The following is a 17995-nucleotide window of genomic DNA, read 5'->3' as shown; positions in this document are numbered from 1 at the left end:
GAAGGCAAAAATCCAGCTTGGTTCATTGCAGCACAGCAAGATAGTCTGAGGGCAAGGCACAGGGCTGAGCCTGTCATCAGCTTCAAGTGCCTCCTTCATCCTCCGAGTTGGAGCTGGTGATCCTCCTTCCCCTACGTAAGTCTGTGACCCTCCAGTAATCTCCTGTTGTGGGGCTGAGGATCATAGTCACCATGCTGCTTTTCTTATGCAGAAGCATGTAGAGATGTTCCCCTCTCCTGCTGCTGGTCCACCTCTGAGACGGTCTGAGAAGTCAGCCCAGAGAGCATCCTCTCAAACTGTCCCACCTGGCCCCTGGCAGGGAACCCCTCGGCATCCAGCAGCCTCTGCATTCCTGGGGAAACTGGGGCAACCCTGTCGGGCAGGTTGCTTGTAAGTGTCCCCTTCTTCCTCCTCCTCATGAGTAATGGAGGAATGGTGGGAAGGAACGGCTGGGAATAGTTGAGGATAGTCAACACTGCAGCAGACCTGGAAGGGGAGGATCTGCTAAACCCACTCAGCGGTTTGCAGGGCAAGTCTGGAGAGAGCAACAGCAGGTGGGCTGTGTGTGCAGCTGATTCTGGCTTCCGGAAAGCGTTTGGCGCTGTGTGTCACCAAATCTGTTCAGCTTATTCCTTCAAAGTGGTTCAGTGGTGTCCCTTCTCTGAAGGACAGTACAGTGAGGAATAGCAGCCAGTGGGTTTGGGAAGGGGCTGGGGAAGGCACTGCAGGAGTAGGTGCTGCTGTTTGTTAGGCTGCTTCTCATCCTTTTTTATCTCAAGATGGAATGAATTGTGCTCTGCGTTTATTTTTTCTCTTTGTTGACCCTGGGAGCATAGACAACACAACTTTAAGCAGTGTGATGTGCGAGGTGAAAGCTCTCATGTGAGACCGGGACTCGGCTTCTAGCGCCAGCGCTGCTTAGCAAGCTTGGTGGTAGACCTTGAGCTGCTGCTTCAAGGCTCAGGAGCGAGCGCCTGCAAAGTGCTGTGCTTCGTCTTTTGTCTGGGTTTATTCGCGGCCTGTACATGTGGTCAGGAAGGAGGCAAGGGAGAAGGTTTGTCCACGTGAGGAGCGGTGAGGCTGAGGAAGTCCAGAAGACCCCCGGGAGTGTGGTAATCGGAGACTGTTCATACAAAACTGATGTCAATGTGGGCAAATGCTGATGCTGTATGGAGCAAGGAGCATGGGCTGCCCTGCCGGGAGGGCTGATGCTGTCCCTGGGCGAGTAAGCAGGGGAGCACCGAGTGGAAGCCCAGACAGGTTCTTGCCTTTGTACAGGGCAGCAGGGGGACCGTTGCTGGAGTGTTGTCAAACTCGGGTGTCAGCGCTTTGAAAGGACACAGAGAAACCGAGAAGATTTAAAAAAAAAAGCTACAAAAATTAATCAAAGGCTGGAAAAAATACCTGATAGCGAGACACTAAAAGAGATTATCTATTGAATAAATCAAAAAGAGGTGACTTGATTACAATATAAGAGTATCTACATACCTGTCTACATGGGGAGAAAATCACAGATACTAAGACTCTGCGTGCTAGCAGAGAGTTAATGCTAGAAGCCCAAACCAGTCAAATTCAAATTTTAAAGAATCCTTACTTTTTTGTTAATAGCCCTCTTTTCATTACCTGTTGGAAAAAATGCATAGGGAAGTGCTGTGTTCTGCATCTCTTGTACTTTCTCCAAATCCAGACTGAGTCCCTTTGTGGAAGAGACTCGCTGCATACCCAGATGACTGGTGCAGCATAGGCTGGGTGAAGTTCAGTGGCTGGCAGCGTACAAAGGTCAGCCTCAAAAACGGAGAGATCCTTCTGGCCTTTGAGTCTGTGTATGCAGGAGCTGCCTGCGTTGCTGCGGTTCCCTGTGCCGTGCCGTTTCCTGCAGTAGGCTGCCTCTGTGTGCCACGTGGTGCCGCATGCCTGCCGGTGCATTTTGCCAGTATCAATGCCCTTGCCGAGTGTGCTGCTCAGAGCTCTGGAGAAAGCAGTGTGATAACTGGGAGTTTCAAATGGAGCAGAGGGACCCACCATCTCATAGGAGATCTGGAGTAAATCTCAGGTACTCAGTGCTCCCACCTGCCTGCTCGACGGCAGGACCACAGACGCTCCTGAGCACAGCGGTGGGGAGGGAAAGAACGGGGCAGGAGGTGCTGGCGAGGAGCTAAGGAGAGCTGAGCCCAACACGTCGGTCCCAGATGTCACTGGCATCTGAGAACTACTCAGGAACGTCCAGGATACAGTTTCAGATGAAGCTGAGTTGACGGGATGAGGCATCTTCAGAGTGGGTAAGCGGCTTTTCCTAACAAGCGCTGGTGGGTCCTGATGCATCTGGCTGGGGATCTGGTGGAGTGCTGGCAGTTGTGGATTGTGTGAGGAGCTTGCCCTGCGTGGCGATACCAGCCAGACCTCATCTTTATGGTTTCTCCAACACAAGTTGCTCAGCCCAGATTGTGGTAGACCTGCCCCATGCAGGCAGGGGAAGATGTCGATTTTCCACAGCAGAAACAGGAAGACTTCTCTAAGCGGTGGTCTTTGCTTTCACTGCGAAGGTTTGCTTGCTTGTGCATGCTGTGCAGAGCATATGCTGCACCTCTGTTCCCAGACAGCCCTTCCATGCCACTGTCCTGTCTAACATTACAAGCAATCACTGACGGTTTTGGACAGCGAGTTAATGTTGTGCTGGTCTAGCATGACAGCTTGACGGAGCGACCATCCTACCTCTCGGTATTCAGTTGAAGGCTGAGGCTAGCACTCTTCCTTCCCAGGCTGCTGGCTCTGCAAATGCCCCATGGTCTGCACGTGGTGCTGCTGAGCATGGCGGAAGCTCCAAGAAGGAGAACCTCGGATCTCCACATTCACCGGCTGTTCAGAGGTTCTCCAAGAACTGGGTGGCTCCAGCTGTTGTGGTGCCCTCCCTCCTGCTCAGGCAGGTGCAGCAGAGACCCTTCCTCCATGCCTAGAGCAGTTCCTGGGTATTTGGTCTGAAGCTAAGTTTGTGGTTGTGTTGTGCGGGAATCTAGACCACGTACTTTACAGTGTGTGCCACTGTAATTGTGTTGAATCTTTTGGAGTGGTGAAGGCTTTGTCCAGGCAGTCAGGCTTCTGGAGGTCACTGTGAAAAGGATGCATGGCATGCAGAAAAGGGGTGACTTTCTCCTTGCTGGTTTCTCATGTGTGGTGTGGCAAAAGTCCCCTGGAAACTGTTTGCTGTGCGGAACTGCACTTCTCTCATCACTTCCAAGTTGCTTCCAGCACCAGATGTCACAGTTACTGCTTCTGTGAAAAGATGGGACAGTCTGCCTGCGGCTTCAGATATCGCGAGGAGATGGCCCTGGCACAGGCAGGAAGAGTGACGCAGGCTGGGCTGTGCGCTGCAGTGCCCAGTGCCCGGCAGACACCAGCTGCAGTGTCAGAACTTCGCCAAGGGTGAGCCTGCCTGAGGGGTGGGTCGGTGTGGTCCCCTCACAGCAGAGCTCCTGGTGAGGTGGGAGGCTGGTGCTGAATGCGCCTTCTGACTTCTCGGCTCTGGAGAGTTACAGTTAAAGGGCTTTCTTCTCAAAATTGCCTGCACAGAGCTCCTGTACGCAGAAATCTCCTAGAGTTTAGAGGATGCCAGGACAATAGCAAGAAGCCATCGGTATGGGGGTGCCCCAGCTCTTGGGCTTCATTTTGAGAACATTTCTGTAACAAGCAAAGGTTAGAGAGCAAATTGTTGAGAGTCCCTTGGCAGTGATTATCTCAGCGTTGTTCCTGAAGAGGAAGAGTGACCCAGGCCCGATCCTGGAAGGGCACAGGAGGGACAGCAGCGTGCTCCCCAGTGCTGTGGGTTGCTTCTCTAGCTTCACCTCTGCGCGTCTCTCCTCCCACTGGCCCTGAGCATCAGAGGGGACAGGACGGCGTGCAAGGCAACCTTCTCTGTGGCCCACCAGAACCTGCTGCTGACATGCTGGCGGCATTGCTGCTCTCCATCGTTCCTTCTCAGCCGCAGGGCTGCAGACTTGGACTTCAGCTTGAAAGCCCAAGGGTGGTTCTGGCTCTCCTGCCTAGGGGCTGGTTTGGGTTTCTGCATCCTGAGTGGGACAGCTGGGCAGCGGGTGTCCCTCCTTCTGCTGGGGTGTGAGTTGGTCTGTTCCTGGCCGTCGGGGTGATTGACAGCGTCACCATGTCTTCCAGGGCAGTGGGTGATGCTTCTGAGGAATGCTTTGGCAGGAGCATTCCAACGGAGAGGCTGAGAGTTTGTGCACAGGGCAGTGTGCAAGGTCCTGCAACTCCGTAAGGTGCCACCCCCCCCCCGAGGTGTTTTCTGTAGGGTCCTTGGCGCGTCACCGAGGACCTTCACATGCACCTCCTCTCTGTCCAGGTACTCCTCCCAGAGCTGACCGTTCCTGGCGGTGTCTGTAGAGGGATTTCTCCAGAACGTCTAGGACAGAATGCTGTGGTATGCTTTAAAACACCGTGCGATGCTCAAGTGCTAATATGCACAGGAGCACCGTATGTGACATTTGGCAAACAAATGCCAAGCAATGTATCTGGACAGAGGTTCCGTGGCCAAGGCAGGGCTCACTGGTTATGCATCACAGAGCTGCCTGTAGCCACCAAAGAAATTGTGATAAGCAAATGATCCCAGATGCTGGCTTAGAGAATGACAGAAATTATCCTTGAAAAAGTCTGGCTGATGTTCAAGAAGTGGAGGAACCTCTGCCTGGCAAGCAGAAACGCGAAGGCCGCCTCAAGATGCCTCAGTTAAGGGTTGGTGAGATTTTATCACCACCAGTGTGGTCTTGCTGGCCTGATGATTGATTCCTTTGTTACCACTAATGTGTGAGTGACAAGGCGGAGCCTTTGCCAGGCTCTTTGCCCAGGACAGCAATTGCTGATGAGTTTTTCTGAATCTTTTCTGGCCTCCTCTTTTTTTCCCACTGGTGGTCTTCTCAACTTCCCTGTTTCAAGAGACCATTCTCACCTTGCCTCTTCCTCTAAAATTGGACCTGCTTGTATTCTGGGTATTGAGAAACCTCCTGCCTTGAATCTGCCTTCTCCAGTGAAGCTCTGGGAAGCTGTCCTGAATGGCATAAAGTCCTCTGCCCTGGAAGGTGAAAAAGCTTTCCTTGTGGCCACGCAGGACTTCCCTTCTCCTGCCATGTCCGATCTGGTTTGGACTCCGCTCTGCGTAAGGTTTCTGGAACTGTCTGACTTCTGCTGTGGGTGCTCAGATGTCGTCGTTGTGCAAAGTGGCTTTCTGCCTGTTGTGGCATCCCTGAAAACGCTTCCTAAGAACCATGCGTCCTGTCGTGGGAACTTTGCCTTGTGCTGATGAACTTGCCCTATGAGTCTGTGGGGATGTGGCTGGTCCCGTTGGGGAAGGCCGTCAGCTGCTGTACACGGGCGCTGCTCTCCTGAAGTCAGCGCTTCCACGGAACCGGGGAAGCTGTCTGGTCCGGGGTCTGGCCGGGTAGTTTTCATTATCACTTTAGCAGCACAAAGAATGAGCCCTGCAGGCTTGCGTGGTAGAACAGGTCTTACCTGCCCTATTCTCTGCTGGGTAATTTCTGAATTCTTCCTTCCCTAACTGCTCCTCTGAGGCGGGTGTTTTGAATTTCCCCTGTCTCAGACCTGCCCAATTTCCACGTCTCCTCCCAGGCTGTCTTCTCCATGGAGACGGCCGAACACCAGGCGGTGTGTCAGCCGGGCTGTGTTTTGACTTGCCTCGGTTAAAGCCATTGTGTACCAGACCCTGTGTGGTCCTGGGGGTTCAGCAGAGGACGTGTCCCATCCCTGTAGCATTGCCAGTCCCCTGGGTTGCCTTTCCCAGGCAGCCAACACACGGGGTGCTGGAGTGCCTGAGCTCGCAGTGTGCCTGGCCAGTGTTTGAAGGAGAGATGGTTTATGCGGTGAACAGTGGATGAAGCTGGCCAGAGGAGAGGATGGAGGGGAGGAGAGCAGGAAAAACAGCAGGCTAGTATGGTCTGTTTGGTGGGTGTAGGAGGGGTTCCTGCTATTTATGGGACTAAAATTTAGCTTGGGACTTTGAACAGGCTCCCAGCTTTATCAGACGAGCAGGGAGCAGCGGTGGCCCAGCGGTGGCCCAACAGGCCTTTGTCTGTCTCTGTACGGGAGATGACACTGCAGCTGTGAGGTGGCAGGATTCTGCAGTTGCTGTCGGCATCTGACTTTTCCAAATGGACTCAGTCACAGCACATTTGTAGTGCGGCATCTTCTATCTTACTGGTAAGAGAATGTGACAGCTCCTTTATTGTGAGGGTGTGCAATATGAGGCATGCTGGGTTGGACGTGTGATGATCCCAATGCCTTCAGTCATGTTCATCTGAAAGGTTCCTCCTTCTGCGATGGTGGGAGTACCCCGCCAGTGTGCAAGAGAAAACGAGGAATGGCGATGTGTTCTGAATTCCCCAAGAGCCCAGCTTGTTTGCTGTCATGCTCTTTGGTCGACATGTTTATTTGTAGAAAAGGTAGGAGATTGGGAAGGTTGAAATGCAATTTTGGACTGTTGGCACCAGGCAGTGAGGTCACAGGAACCAGGAAAGTTGTTCCTCATGTTAGTTTTTCGAACACCTGGAGACCATGAGGGTCACAAGGGCCCAGGCTGATGGAGGTGGTGTTTCCCAGGCTATTCAGTTTGGTAACTGTCTCCTGTAGCTGCTGTGAGGGGGTGACCAAGAAGCGACTCTGCCTGCCCACGGATTCTTCTGCAGCAGCCCAGGGCTCTGAGTGGCTCCTTGGTGTCCACGTCAAGTCACTGCTCTGTGTGAGACCCAAGAGAGCGGGCGGCCTTTGGGGACTCAGCATGACCAGCATGGCAAGCGTGCCCTGCTGCCTGCTGGAACAGCTACGGGCAAACGCTGTCCCTTGCAGCTGGGTTGCGTGGCAGCGGCAGGCAATGGGGATCGCGAGGTCGGGTGTTCTGCAGAAATCCTCCCTATTAATACAGGGTGGTGCAGTTTGAGCCCCAGATGTTGACATCAGTCAGATGAAGGGTTTGGGTCTCACTGAAGCCCTCCAGAAATCCGCGGGTGGAGAAAGTTGCTTTCTGGACTCTGACCCTGTCCCTTTCTCCCTTCTTCTAGTGGCTCAGAAGGTGGTGGCTCTACGGAAGAAACAGCAGCTTTCCATCGGTCCCTGCAAGTCCCTGCCCAATTCACCCAGCCATTCGTCTGTCTCTGCGGCCTCCATTCCTTCTGTTCACATCAACCAGGTGGGAAACGGGAACAGGGAAAGCCAGGGATCCCCCATGCTTCTCCACATCCCCTCAGGTCACTCACTACACAGTGCATTTAGCCTAGCTTTGGACTCGCACTACAGCCCTGGAGTAGCTTTTGGAAAGAGCAGAGTGGTTGTCACCCTGGAGCTTCTGTCCGTAGCCCACAACAGCTTGATGCTTGCCCTGAGGTCAAGCTTTGTGTCTAAACCGTTGGGTCTGGCTCATGGTCTCCAAAGATTGTGGTGTGCTTCTGCAGACTCTGGCAGCGGAGCCATGGGTAGAGCAGAAGGAGGTCTGTGAAAGGGGCCTCAGTCTGGCTGCCCTGGCCAGGCAGGCAAGCCTGGGTGGACGCAGCTGCCCACAGTCCTGCTCCCCCTGGAAGCGGGAAGCTGATGGTCTTCCATGCATATACAGGTGGGCTTCTTCGGGGATGTATTTGTGGAAGGTCGAATTCAGTGGTGAAATGAAGGAGTAGCACAGAGGAGGAGGAGGTTCTCCTCCCCTCTGCCAGAGGAAGGGCTCTGTGCTGTTCTTCTGGCACAACATTAGCTTGGCAGGGACTGCCGAGGTCTCCGTGCCGGGAGGCTGGTGAAGCCGGCGGTGCTTGTTCTGTGGCTCTGGAGAAGCAGGACTGACGCAGGAGGCACAGGTCAGAAACCAAAGCAGGCTGCCACTGTGAGTGGCTGGTGAAGGGGAGATCCTTTGGGCAGCCGCCTAATTGCATTAGGGCTTTGCTGCAGTTTCCAGCACCCACGCAAATGCTGAGCTGGCTCTCTGACGAGGCAGGTGAGATACTGGGATACTCTGCTGCTCCTCAGGGGCAGTCAAGCCAGCAGATTCCAGCTCTGAAGCACCTAGCATATGAAATTACAGGATCTGTAGCAAGGACTTCAGGAAATCTGTCTGTCTGGTGCGGTGCTGTCAGACTGAGGAACAAGTGTAGCAGCTGGGTTCATGAAAGAGGGGAGACGGCGTAGCTGGAGCAGCTGTGAGCCCCTCAGCTGCCTCAGCAGCGAGCAGCGCGTGAAACGGTTTTTGAGGAAAAGGGTAGCTAAGGAGTCAGAGGAGCATGTAAAACTGAAGAAAATGTAAAGCCAGTTTAGCAAAACAAATTCTGCCAGACTGACACTTTTTTTCATAAGGGGATTGGCTTTGAACCTGAGCGTGTATCTGAGCCTCGCGGCCCCGGGAGGGCTTCTGGTACACCACCACAGGGGAGACTGTTCCTGTACAAACTTGAGGACTGTCTGCGGCCACTGGTTGGACCCTTACATAATTTTTAAATACCCACGTGAAGTTTATACCTGACCGTATAGGCTTCTAAAGCTGGGTTACGAGTAGGTGTGTCCAGATTTTTGCAGAGACCTGTGCCAGCCGCCTGGTGCTCCAGGTCACCCGGGTGCCAGCAAGTGCAGATGAAGTCTCTGTGTGCAAGTGAAGAGGGTAAGCCCTGCTGGCAGGTAGAGCTCCCTGATGAAGCTACGTAGCTTTCTGATCAGAGCTTGTTTGTGTCCAGCGAGCTTGGGATGCAAGCAGAGCTGCTTGCAAAACGGACGCAGCCATACCGTGCCCTGCAGTATGTCTGGATATGGGTGCTTTTTGAGAAGTTTAAGAGGAGGCATCCAAGGTGGAGAGCAAAGTCCAGGGAAAATGCAGATTTGAGTGTATCTGGTAATTTGAGGATGTTGTTAGCAGACAGATTGTAAACAGTCAAAGACTGGTTGGGAAGGAGAGGCAGTCTGTACTGAAGGGGGGAGCGGGGTGGAAGATGGCCAAGGGCAGCGCTTCTCAGGGAGGAGCTGAACACTTGTTTAATATTTTCTTCAGCATCCGAAGTATGAGAAAAGGGTCCTAACAAATACATACTAATGGCACTTGCTGTGCCAAGCAACATGTAGCGAAGATAAAACCGTGTTCCCTGTGGGAGGGGTGTGGGGATACCAGACTCCTCGGGCTGATTCCAGTCACTCATGTAGGCATTGAAACTGGTGTAGGAACAGGAGGAAGTGAGTGGGATGGAAAAGAGACCCTGACACAAGAGGAAGTTAAGCACTTGGCTTGTTTAGTTTAGGAAAGTGAAGGCTGAAATGGACCAACCCTGACCTCTAAAATACACAGCTGTGAAAGGAAAGAACTTTTTAAGAAAGTTAAATAAAAGTTAAATAAAAGCTGTGAACTTTTTAAGAAAAGAAGGTGCTAGAACAAAAGGGGTGGATTTAAGACTGGCCATGGGGAAGCAACCTTTGGGCATCGGAAGAGGTTTCTAACTGCGTGTCATGAGCTTTGTTAGAGGTTTTTGCTCAGAAACCTCCCTACTTTCCTTTCCTTCTGCAGAGTACCTTTCAGCCCAGTTTGCAGACAACGTCTGTGTAGAGGTGAACGCTGGCTCCTTGGCTCTGAGACAGGACCTTTACTCTCAGTACCTTGCTGTGCTTGTGGGGCTTTGCTGAAGGGACCTAGGTAGTTCTGGTGGGAAATGAGAGCTGTTAAAGGGAAGTAATGCAGCATGCAGCTAACAGGAAATTGCAGCTAACTGTGAGGCCTTTCGAAGCAAGGAATGTTGATTGATTGCCTGGGTTGTAGCAGTGTCAGCAATAATGATAGGCCATGTCCTTCTGGAGCTACCTCCCTCTGTCCTCCTTCCCACGTACATGCTCTGTGCCTGTCTAACACTGTCCCTCCTGCGCTCAGCAAACCTGCACGCCACAGTGAGGATCAAAGTGGATTTCTGTTCCCTGGGTCTTCTGTGGCTCAACCACAAACCCTTTCGGTTCCCAGTGACCTGCTGCAGTAATCTTTGCCGTTGTGCGTTCACATCTCTCTTCCATGACAAAAAGCACTTCTCCTAAAATAGAGGATGAAGTAACGGAACTGGTGAATGATCATAAAATGCTGTGAAGTATTTCCCCGTTCTTACTTGGGCTCAGGAATGAGGTTCTGGAACTGCTTCCTGCTGTCCTCAGAGAAAATCCAACTGGCTTTGGGAAACACAGATTCACTGATTCCTGATGTTTCTAACAGGGACCTGAGCAGAGAAACCCACATACTCTGGTGCATATGGGCTTGCTGCCCGTGCAGGAGGACACACGTCTAATAGTGAGCACAGTGACCAGGCAGTTATTGCAGCGGGGATGCAAAAGAGCCCAGAATCGCTGCTCGGGAGTGCACTGTGATGGTGGTGACACACCGAAGGGTATGGTCTCCAGCACGAGCTGTGCAGCTGTCCCTACCACAGGAGAGAGCTGGGTGCAGACAGCTCCAGGGTCCTGCTGGGCGCTGCCCTCCAGGTCTGGGCTGCAGAAGTGCCGGAGCCTCTCGTGGGGCTCGGCGATGGTGGCCTCGCTCCTGGGAGGTGGCCTCTGCTCCTGGCACTGAGATACCCTGTGGGGCAGCTCTGGGAGGAGGTGGACAGACTGTACACTGTCAGGAAGGATGAACAAGAGAGTGACAAGGTCTTTGCAAGTGCCTTGTTCTGTGTTTTCCTACCTGAGGGTATAGGGCTCTCGCCAAGGTTGGCTTCTTCTCTTACTGCCTTTGCAAGTAAGAGAGCAGAAACTGGCACAGGGAAAAGGATCTCAAGGAAGGGTTTGGGAACACAGGATTTAACATGGAGATGAGATGGAAAGAAGCCAGACAAAGAATACAGTTAGGAGCTTTTGTTTTCCTTGTACTGCAGCTAGGTATTGGTGTATGTAGGCAAGAGACGCTGGGACAGAAGGATCTCTTCTTCTTCTCAGTACCAGTTGTGGGAACAGCGGGACTGGCATTTGCATCTTGAGCGCTTGGCCAGGAGGAGCCCCTAGGAGCCCGTACACTGCTCTGTCCTTGCAGGGCCTGGTTTTGGGTGTCGAGGTGTTGCCTGCAGCTGCTGGCCGTGTGTGGTGGCAGCGTTCCAGGCAGTTATGGCATCTTGGGCAGCATTTCGTTCCCCTTAGCTGGCTGCCTTTCTGAGGGCCATTAGCAACAGCATTCCCTCTCCCCTGGCTTGTCCCTCTTCCCTTCTGCCAGTAGCTATGGTTGAGGTCTGCTTCCCTTCATAGCTTTGTGCCCAGAGAGGTGGTGGTGCTGCCTGAGATGAGAAGGATGTTCTGCTCGGTGCCTGGTCTCCTGGCCTGTTTGGGCAGGGACAGCTCCGTCTTCTGGAGCTGTCAGTGAAGAAGGCACTTGTCTTCTGGAAAAGGGAACAAGTGGTCCCCCCAAAGGGTTGCTTATGGCAGGCAGGAGCTGGGATCCAGCCCTGTCTCTCATCCTAGTTCTGGGGACATCTTTTCTGGAAGTAGTTTGATGCTGCTAGTTGAGCCAAACTAACTTTTTTGGAAATGGCCATTGCTTCTCCTGACAATCTGGCCAGTCCATTGCAATTACTGGTAGAGCAGACGCCCCAGAGGACCCTGGTGATTTTGTCACCCATCTGTCTGGAGGACTTTCTTCTCCTGGTGTGAGGTGGTGGCTGGTTTCCAAACCTTTGTGCTTGTGCCAGGTTCCCAGATTGGCAGGGCTCTGTGACAGCGGTGCTGTGTGAGGTGTTTTGGTGTCCTTGCACAGTGGATGATCCTCTTTATGAAACAGTTCTTGAACCAGCCAAAAGCCCTGGTTTCATTTCTGTCTTTGGGAATTTTGGGGTTTCTTGCTTTTATTCCACAGCAGTGCCTGGTGACTCAGAGGATGCTGCTCCCGTCAAGGCAGAGAGGAAGGGAGCTGTAGTCACAGGTCAGCTGTGGTCAGGGTTTTCCACCAGCACTCATGAGTGTGCCAGATGTGCTCGTCAGGTCTGTGACCCTGAGTACTGTGTTCAGCATCTCCCTGGTCCTCTGGTGTGGCAGGAGCCAGGGCCAGCCCTGGGAGCCCTGCATTCTCCCTTGGGGACACCAGGTCTGTCCCTTGGGCATTCCCAGCGGCTTGTGGGATGCAGATCTGCACCTGCTTGAACAGACACTTCGGATCCCCAGGGCCCTGCAGCCCCCAAGGAAGGCTCTTGCTTGCCTGCTGGTTCGGGCTCTCCTCTCCTGTGTCCTGCCCGCACCCATCACTGGGCGAGCAGGTTAGATGGGTTTGGGAGCCCTGTTCCTCGGCTTGGCCTTGACTTCCACCCTGCTCCCTTCTGGCAGCTGCCTATCCCTTGCCTGCAGGGTGTGGGTGGGAGCTTCTTGGGCCAGTGGATGCTTGCAGTACTCGCAGAGTTGTTCCACCTGATTTCCTTGCTGTTGCTACCCCTTTCTCCATCTTTCTTCAGGGACTCAGAGAGGTCTTTAGGAGTACCCCAGGCTGTGGGATGAGTCACCATTGCCTGTTTGCTGTGGGATGGAAGTTTGTCTTTCTGCCAGGGAACTCGTTCCCAGCAGCTGGCAGGAGGTAACACAGGCACCCCATGCTGAGCTTTGCAGGCTGGTGGAGTGAGCTGCGTAGTCCCCCGGGCCTTGGGAGCCGCTGCCGGGCCCTGCCGCGCTGCCTGGGTGCCCGGCCGTGCCCAGCCCTGCTGAGCTGCCCTCCTGGCACGGGGCAGCCCAGTGTCACGGCTTCACTCTGATGGCCTCGGTCTGCGGTCCTGCACGGGCTCTTCGGTGACACCGGGAAGTGCATTTACCAAGACTTTAGTAAGAGCAGATGAAAGGACTGGAAACTTCAAGTTTACAAGTGAAACGAAACACAAATGGCAGCTCACCTGTGCTCAGTAACAAGCGCTTCCCTGCCTGTCGCAGCACGTTTCAGCAGAGTTCAGTCAGCGCGTGTGTCTCGGCAGCTGAAGCAGCGGGCGTTTGCATTTCCTCGTGGAAGCCTGTGTCCCGTAGCCCGCTCAGCTCGCGATGCCCTCCGTTTCATGGTCTGTACTCTCCTCTGGCTTCTTCCCTGTTCCTGTGCAGACACTGAGTCGGTGGCTGCTGTTCGTTTGCACTCTTCCATTCAGAGCCCTTCCCAAATTTTACTCCTTGTTCTGCCTCATGCCTTTTTATGCCGAGAGTTACTACATCTTAACTTGAGCTGAGTTCTTCCCTGCTCAGGCACCCTATGGCACTATCAATATTCTTTGAAGTTCATGATATCCACCCATTACACACTAACAGGAAGGATTTGTCCCACATGTGTTTTACTAAGTTTTCAGCTTCCGCTGTGTTCTTAGATTTCAGTAGCGACCACACATGGTTGTTCAGGTGGATCACCAAAATAGCTGCCAGGAGCAAAAATGAGGTATTTGCCCAGACCTGTCATCTTGTCGGGGTTCTCCCACATCCCTGCGATTTGTTCTGGGTCCCTGGATCCCTACTGAAGTCTTGGAGCAGTCTGCTTCAGCTGAGCGGTGCGGTGGCTCAGGATTGCCTGTGTAGCCGGAGGCTGCGCTGCTGCCTGCCTTTGGGGGAATTTCTCCTCTGCCCCCAAACTCGTGGGATGGTACCAGCCCTCACACGAGCCTTTGTAGCTTGGTGCTAGACACCCTTCAGCCCCAGTACCTTTCCTGAGGTTTGGGTGTCTGTGGGACATCAGCAGGCTCAAATGCTTGTGTCCTTTGTCACTCAAGAAAGACAGTAACCTTGACTCGTCTCCAACAGTAGGCAAACTTACAGGCTAAGGAAAATTATTCTGGCCAGGCAAAAATTACAAACGAGGTTACAGGGAGTATGTAAAATATAAACCACAGTTTAGCAAGATTTCTTCCTAGGAGCTTTAGCGTCCATCACCTAACATCCGTAGGGTTTGTCCCAGCTGCTATGGCAGGAGCTCAAACTCTACAGCCTCTTCCGAACTGAATCCTTCCCTCAGTCATAGCTTCATAAATGTGCTGACAAGGTTACTGAAATATCCCCAGCTTAGCCAGGAGAGTACCTCAGAGTGGTTTCTGGACTCCTGGCAGCCTTGCCTGGCTCACCCTCCTGGGCAGCAGGTTCTCTGTGTTGCAGCATTGGCCATCTCATTCCTCATACTTTTAATCTTTTTCTTTTTTTGACATGGTTCACACATTATGCATCAATTAAATCCTGATTGTATGGGCATTATTATGCCTGATCCTAAACTTGAGCTGTCTCAGCAAATTCTCTTCAACTTGGTAGCCCTAGCTTTCTGCATCTGTGTCTTCATCACAGCATATGCAGAGCACTTCTTCATGCAGTGTTGAATCCATGGTTTGCAGGAGCTGTCTCTGTGAATGGTTCAGAAGCCACTGGCAGGGTGGCATGTTGCTTTGCTTCTCCATGTTCCTGGTGGTCCCCCCTCCCCTGGGACATGGCAGCAGAACTCCCTTGTTCAGCCCAGGGTTTGTCAGCTGGACAGCCTCTGGAGAAGCTCCCTGGCGACATTCGCTTCTCCGGACGGAGTGCCTGGCCTCTTCTACACGCAGAGAAGTACAAGCGGACCAGGTTCCTGCTCGTTCTGCGTTTCAGGGTGCCAGAAGCTTTCCTATCTCTGGACAGGCTTGGGACAGTCCAAGTCCCATACTTGCAGGGAGGCCACCTGCTCACAGCAAGGCTTTCCTGAAAGCCCCAGAGCAGCCATGTGGCCCCCATCTCCTCGGTTTGGCAATGGCCTTCAAGGACATTTTGTCAGGGCAGCGTGCCTCCCCACAGGCTTCACCTCCCTGTTGTGGAAGGTTTTTTGCTCTGACTTGGCAGCAGACACCATGCCTCAGGCAGGCTGTTGTGGAGCTGCTGCGGAGCCTGGGGTGGCCCTGGCAAGTAGGGGCACTGTAACTGCCTAGAAGCAACTGTCAGCTCCCTGAATGCGGCTGTGATGGAGGTCCCTCCGGAGCAGGACTTCCCTGCAGCACACCTAGCTGCCCTCAGTCAGAAGTCCTTGCTCTGCCTCAGAGAGGAAGAAGTTGGGGTGATTCTCGGACGGCTCTTTCCTCTCTTAAAATAAGTTCTCTTTTGCGTGTCTTCTCCCTTCTCTCTCATCAGAGATGAGACGGTCCATAGCTTGAGTGAAAGTTGCACCCTTTCTAGGAGACTGGGGTATGGGTCGCAGTTGCCGCTCTGCCTGCACAGCCTCTTTTCATGCTTCTAACATTTCTTAACTGCTTGTCTCAGAATAAGGCTCAGATCCCGCCAGGCACGGCCTGTGCACGCGGGTGTTTTCTCACTGAGCACCTCTGGCAGATCCTCATCCCGCACGTGCTTGCACGTTCTGCTCTAAGCGGTCGGTGGGAGTGGAGGAAGTCCCAGGGCCGTTGGGTGCCGCTGGTCTGTGAGCACCCCCTGCAAGGGGTGCCGGAGCTCTCCTAGCCTTCTAGGGGAAGCTGCTTCAATGTATTTTTGAAATGCTGTTCAAGGATCAGCAGAACTGCCAAAGAGAGCTCAGGCTGCCACATGCCTTGTTGTAGTAAGACGTCCTGGGCTGCAGATCTGAAGTGCTTTTGTGCAGGTGTTGCTCCTTGGGACCTCTTGTAAGCTTATTTCCACATTGTTGCCCGCAGAGCTTGCATGAGCAGAATGGGAGTAAGCAGCCACTTGTCTGAAAGAAAAGCGTCACTGAGGTGGTTGCACACTGGGGTGGTTGCACGGTTAGATCTTCCCCTCTTCCTGAAGTTGAGCGAGCTGTTAGTGAAGACGCAGCACATTGTCCCACATGTTCCCAGACATGGACCACTGCAGCCGAGGCCACGGTGGCCCACAGGCACAAGAGGTGTGTGCCACCCTTGGGGTCTGCTTGGGTAAACCTCAAACCAGTGGCAGAGATGCATTTTACATAGAGTGTGAGCTTGGCTTGTGGCACCTCGTGCTTCAGGACAGTGGAAAGGCAAGGGCTTGAGTCACAGGGACACGTATCCCCGTCGGTATCGTAGCTGTCGTCCTGAGACAGGGAAGGGACCAAGTGGGACTTGGAGCCAGGCAGGCTCTGGGCTGTTTCACAGCTTCACGTCCGATGGCCTCTGCGGAGAGGAGGGTTCTCACCAGCAGACTGTCTGAGGGATAGCTGCACCAGTCCTGTGTTTTGGAGAGGGAGCATGCTGAAGTATCCCCAGCCATGCCCCTCTGAGAAGAGACCCAGCTGCTGCTGTTCAGGGCTGCGTGGTTCATTGCTGCCTCCGAGCCTTCGCCCCAGACCTTTGTCTGGAAGGGCTTCCCTGGGCCGACAGCCAGCAGTCAGGTGTCTCTGTCCATTTGCTGCTCTTCACTGTCGATTTGAGAATTTTAACATTTTACCAGTGGAAAAACTAAAGCAGAAAGAAGGGAAACGGCTTTCCCAAGATGCCCCATTGGGCAGGAGCAGCGCATGGCATAGGATGTCTCCCCTGTCCCAGTCCCGTGCTGCACTTCCTTACCCCCGGTGCGCGAGGCTGCGTAGGTGGAAGGTGTTTCCGCAGCCGTGCCCCCGGGCAGCTGCCTGTCTCTGTCTGACTGTCCCATCTCGTTCTGCCCTAGGCCACCAATGGTGGAGGAGCCTTCAGTGACTACTCCTCCTCTGTGCCCTCCACACCTAGCATCAGCCAGCGGGAGCTGCGGATTGAGACCATTGCTGCCTCCAACACACCCACCCCCATCCGCAAGCAGTCGAAGCGGCGCTCCAACATATTCACGGTAAGCGACGCTGGGGTCAGAGGAGCTTTGGGATGAGTTTTCTGAGGGTCATGCAAGGAGAGGGGAAGGCAGCGGATCCACAGCAGTCTCGCCCCACAGGCTTTCGTGCACTAGTTTCTAGGTGAACCTCACTGTGCTGGCCAGGGAGGGACGGGTGGCAGGGGACGCAGAGCGGGTGTGGGGGGGTCTCCCCGCAGGAGTGTGCGTGTGCAGCAGGGAGGGAGGGAGCCTTCTGCGTGCGTAGGGACCGTGGTGCTGAGCGCTGCTTCTGGTGGGTGTGTGTGTGCATGGGGGAGTGCCTGAGAGCAAGCCATTCCTTGCACACGTAGGAGTGTGCACGGGGTACGCTTGTGTGTGTGCGTGTAGTGTGCGTGCACGTGTGTGAGCAGAGCTCCCTGATCTTTACTGGGGAGGGCTGCACTTTGTGCGTGCACAGCACCAGTGACCTCTGCTGTTCCTCTCCCTGGGGCCCTGTCCCCCGAGCGTGGCATGAAGCCCCTGGTGACTGGGCCTCCTGTTGGGTGCCAGCTGTGCTGTGCCAGGCGGTGCTGAGCAGAGCCCAGTGCGCGGCACTGGTCCCCACTCGCTCCAGTACCCAAACCCCGCGTCTGTGTGACTTGAGCAGTGCGCCTGGGAACTGCTGTGGGGCCTGGAGGCAGGGGAGGCATTAGGGAGCCAGCAAAGCCGTGGGCCCCAGGTGGTGCAGGGTGCGTTTGCAGCTATTATCTCTGCTGGTGGAATTGCAGCCTGCCTCTCAGTACGCTCTCACACCATGCACACGCCCGTCCACGCAGCGTGCACACAGTCCTGCCCACACACTTACCCTCGCTGTTAGCGCAGCCCACGAGTTTCCCCTTGCTGTTAGCGTGCACATACTCCTAGTCCCCATGTCTAGCATAGATAGCCTCTGTTCCCCGTGTAAATGTGCTCCTCTCCCCCTGGTGCCCCTGTAAATGTGCTGGGCTCAGGCCTCTCTCCTCCTCCCCATCTAAATGTGCTTTCCAGCCACCATTGCTCAGTATACCTGTGTCTGCTGTCTGTGGAACTGGCCACCACAAAGTCCTTGTACGTGTTGCACCATGTTACCCTGTGTGAAGAGCCGCCATTGCTCTGAACCCACACCACAGAGATTCACAGCGTCCCACACCCCATCCCTCTCACTGTGCTGTTGGCATCCCAGATTCCCCTGACTCCTCATGCTGGGAGCGTACCCATCTCCCCCAGCTTCTGACATCCTGGAAGCATCTGCGCTGATGTCCTGAATGCTCCGTGCGCT

General features: G+C 54.0%; 1 protein-coding gene across 3 annotated transcripts in view; it reads left to right on the top strand.

Moving 5' to 3' along the window:
• Positions 1-17995, top strand: part of AGAP3 (ArfGAP with GTPase domain, ankyrin repeat and PH domain 3) — a 156424-nt gene that overhangs the window by 71148 nt on the left and 67281 nt on the right. For all 3 annotated transcript variants that reach the window (XM_075492083.1, XM_075492085.1, XM_075492084.1), the window contains exons 7-8: positions 7080-7207; positions 16564-16719. In XM_075492083.1, the coding sequence (XP_075348198.1) occupies positions 7080-7207; positions 16564-16719 (284 nt within the window). The remainder of the gene's footprint in view (positions 1-7079; positions 7208-16563; positions 16720-17995) is intronic.

This window comes from Mycteria americana, chromosome 2 (assembly GCF_035582795.1).
Source record: "Mycteria americana isolate JAX WOST 10 ecotype Jacksonville Zoo and Gardens chromosome 2, USCA_MyAme_1.0, whole genome shotgun sequence".
NCBI classification, from domain to species: domain Eukaryota; kingdom Metazoa; phylum Chordata; class Aves; order Ciconiiformes; family Ciconiidae; genus Mycteria; species Mycteria americana.
Note: the sequence above shows the minus strand (reverse complement) of the source record. Positions and strands in the feature narration are given on the sequence as shown.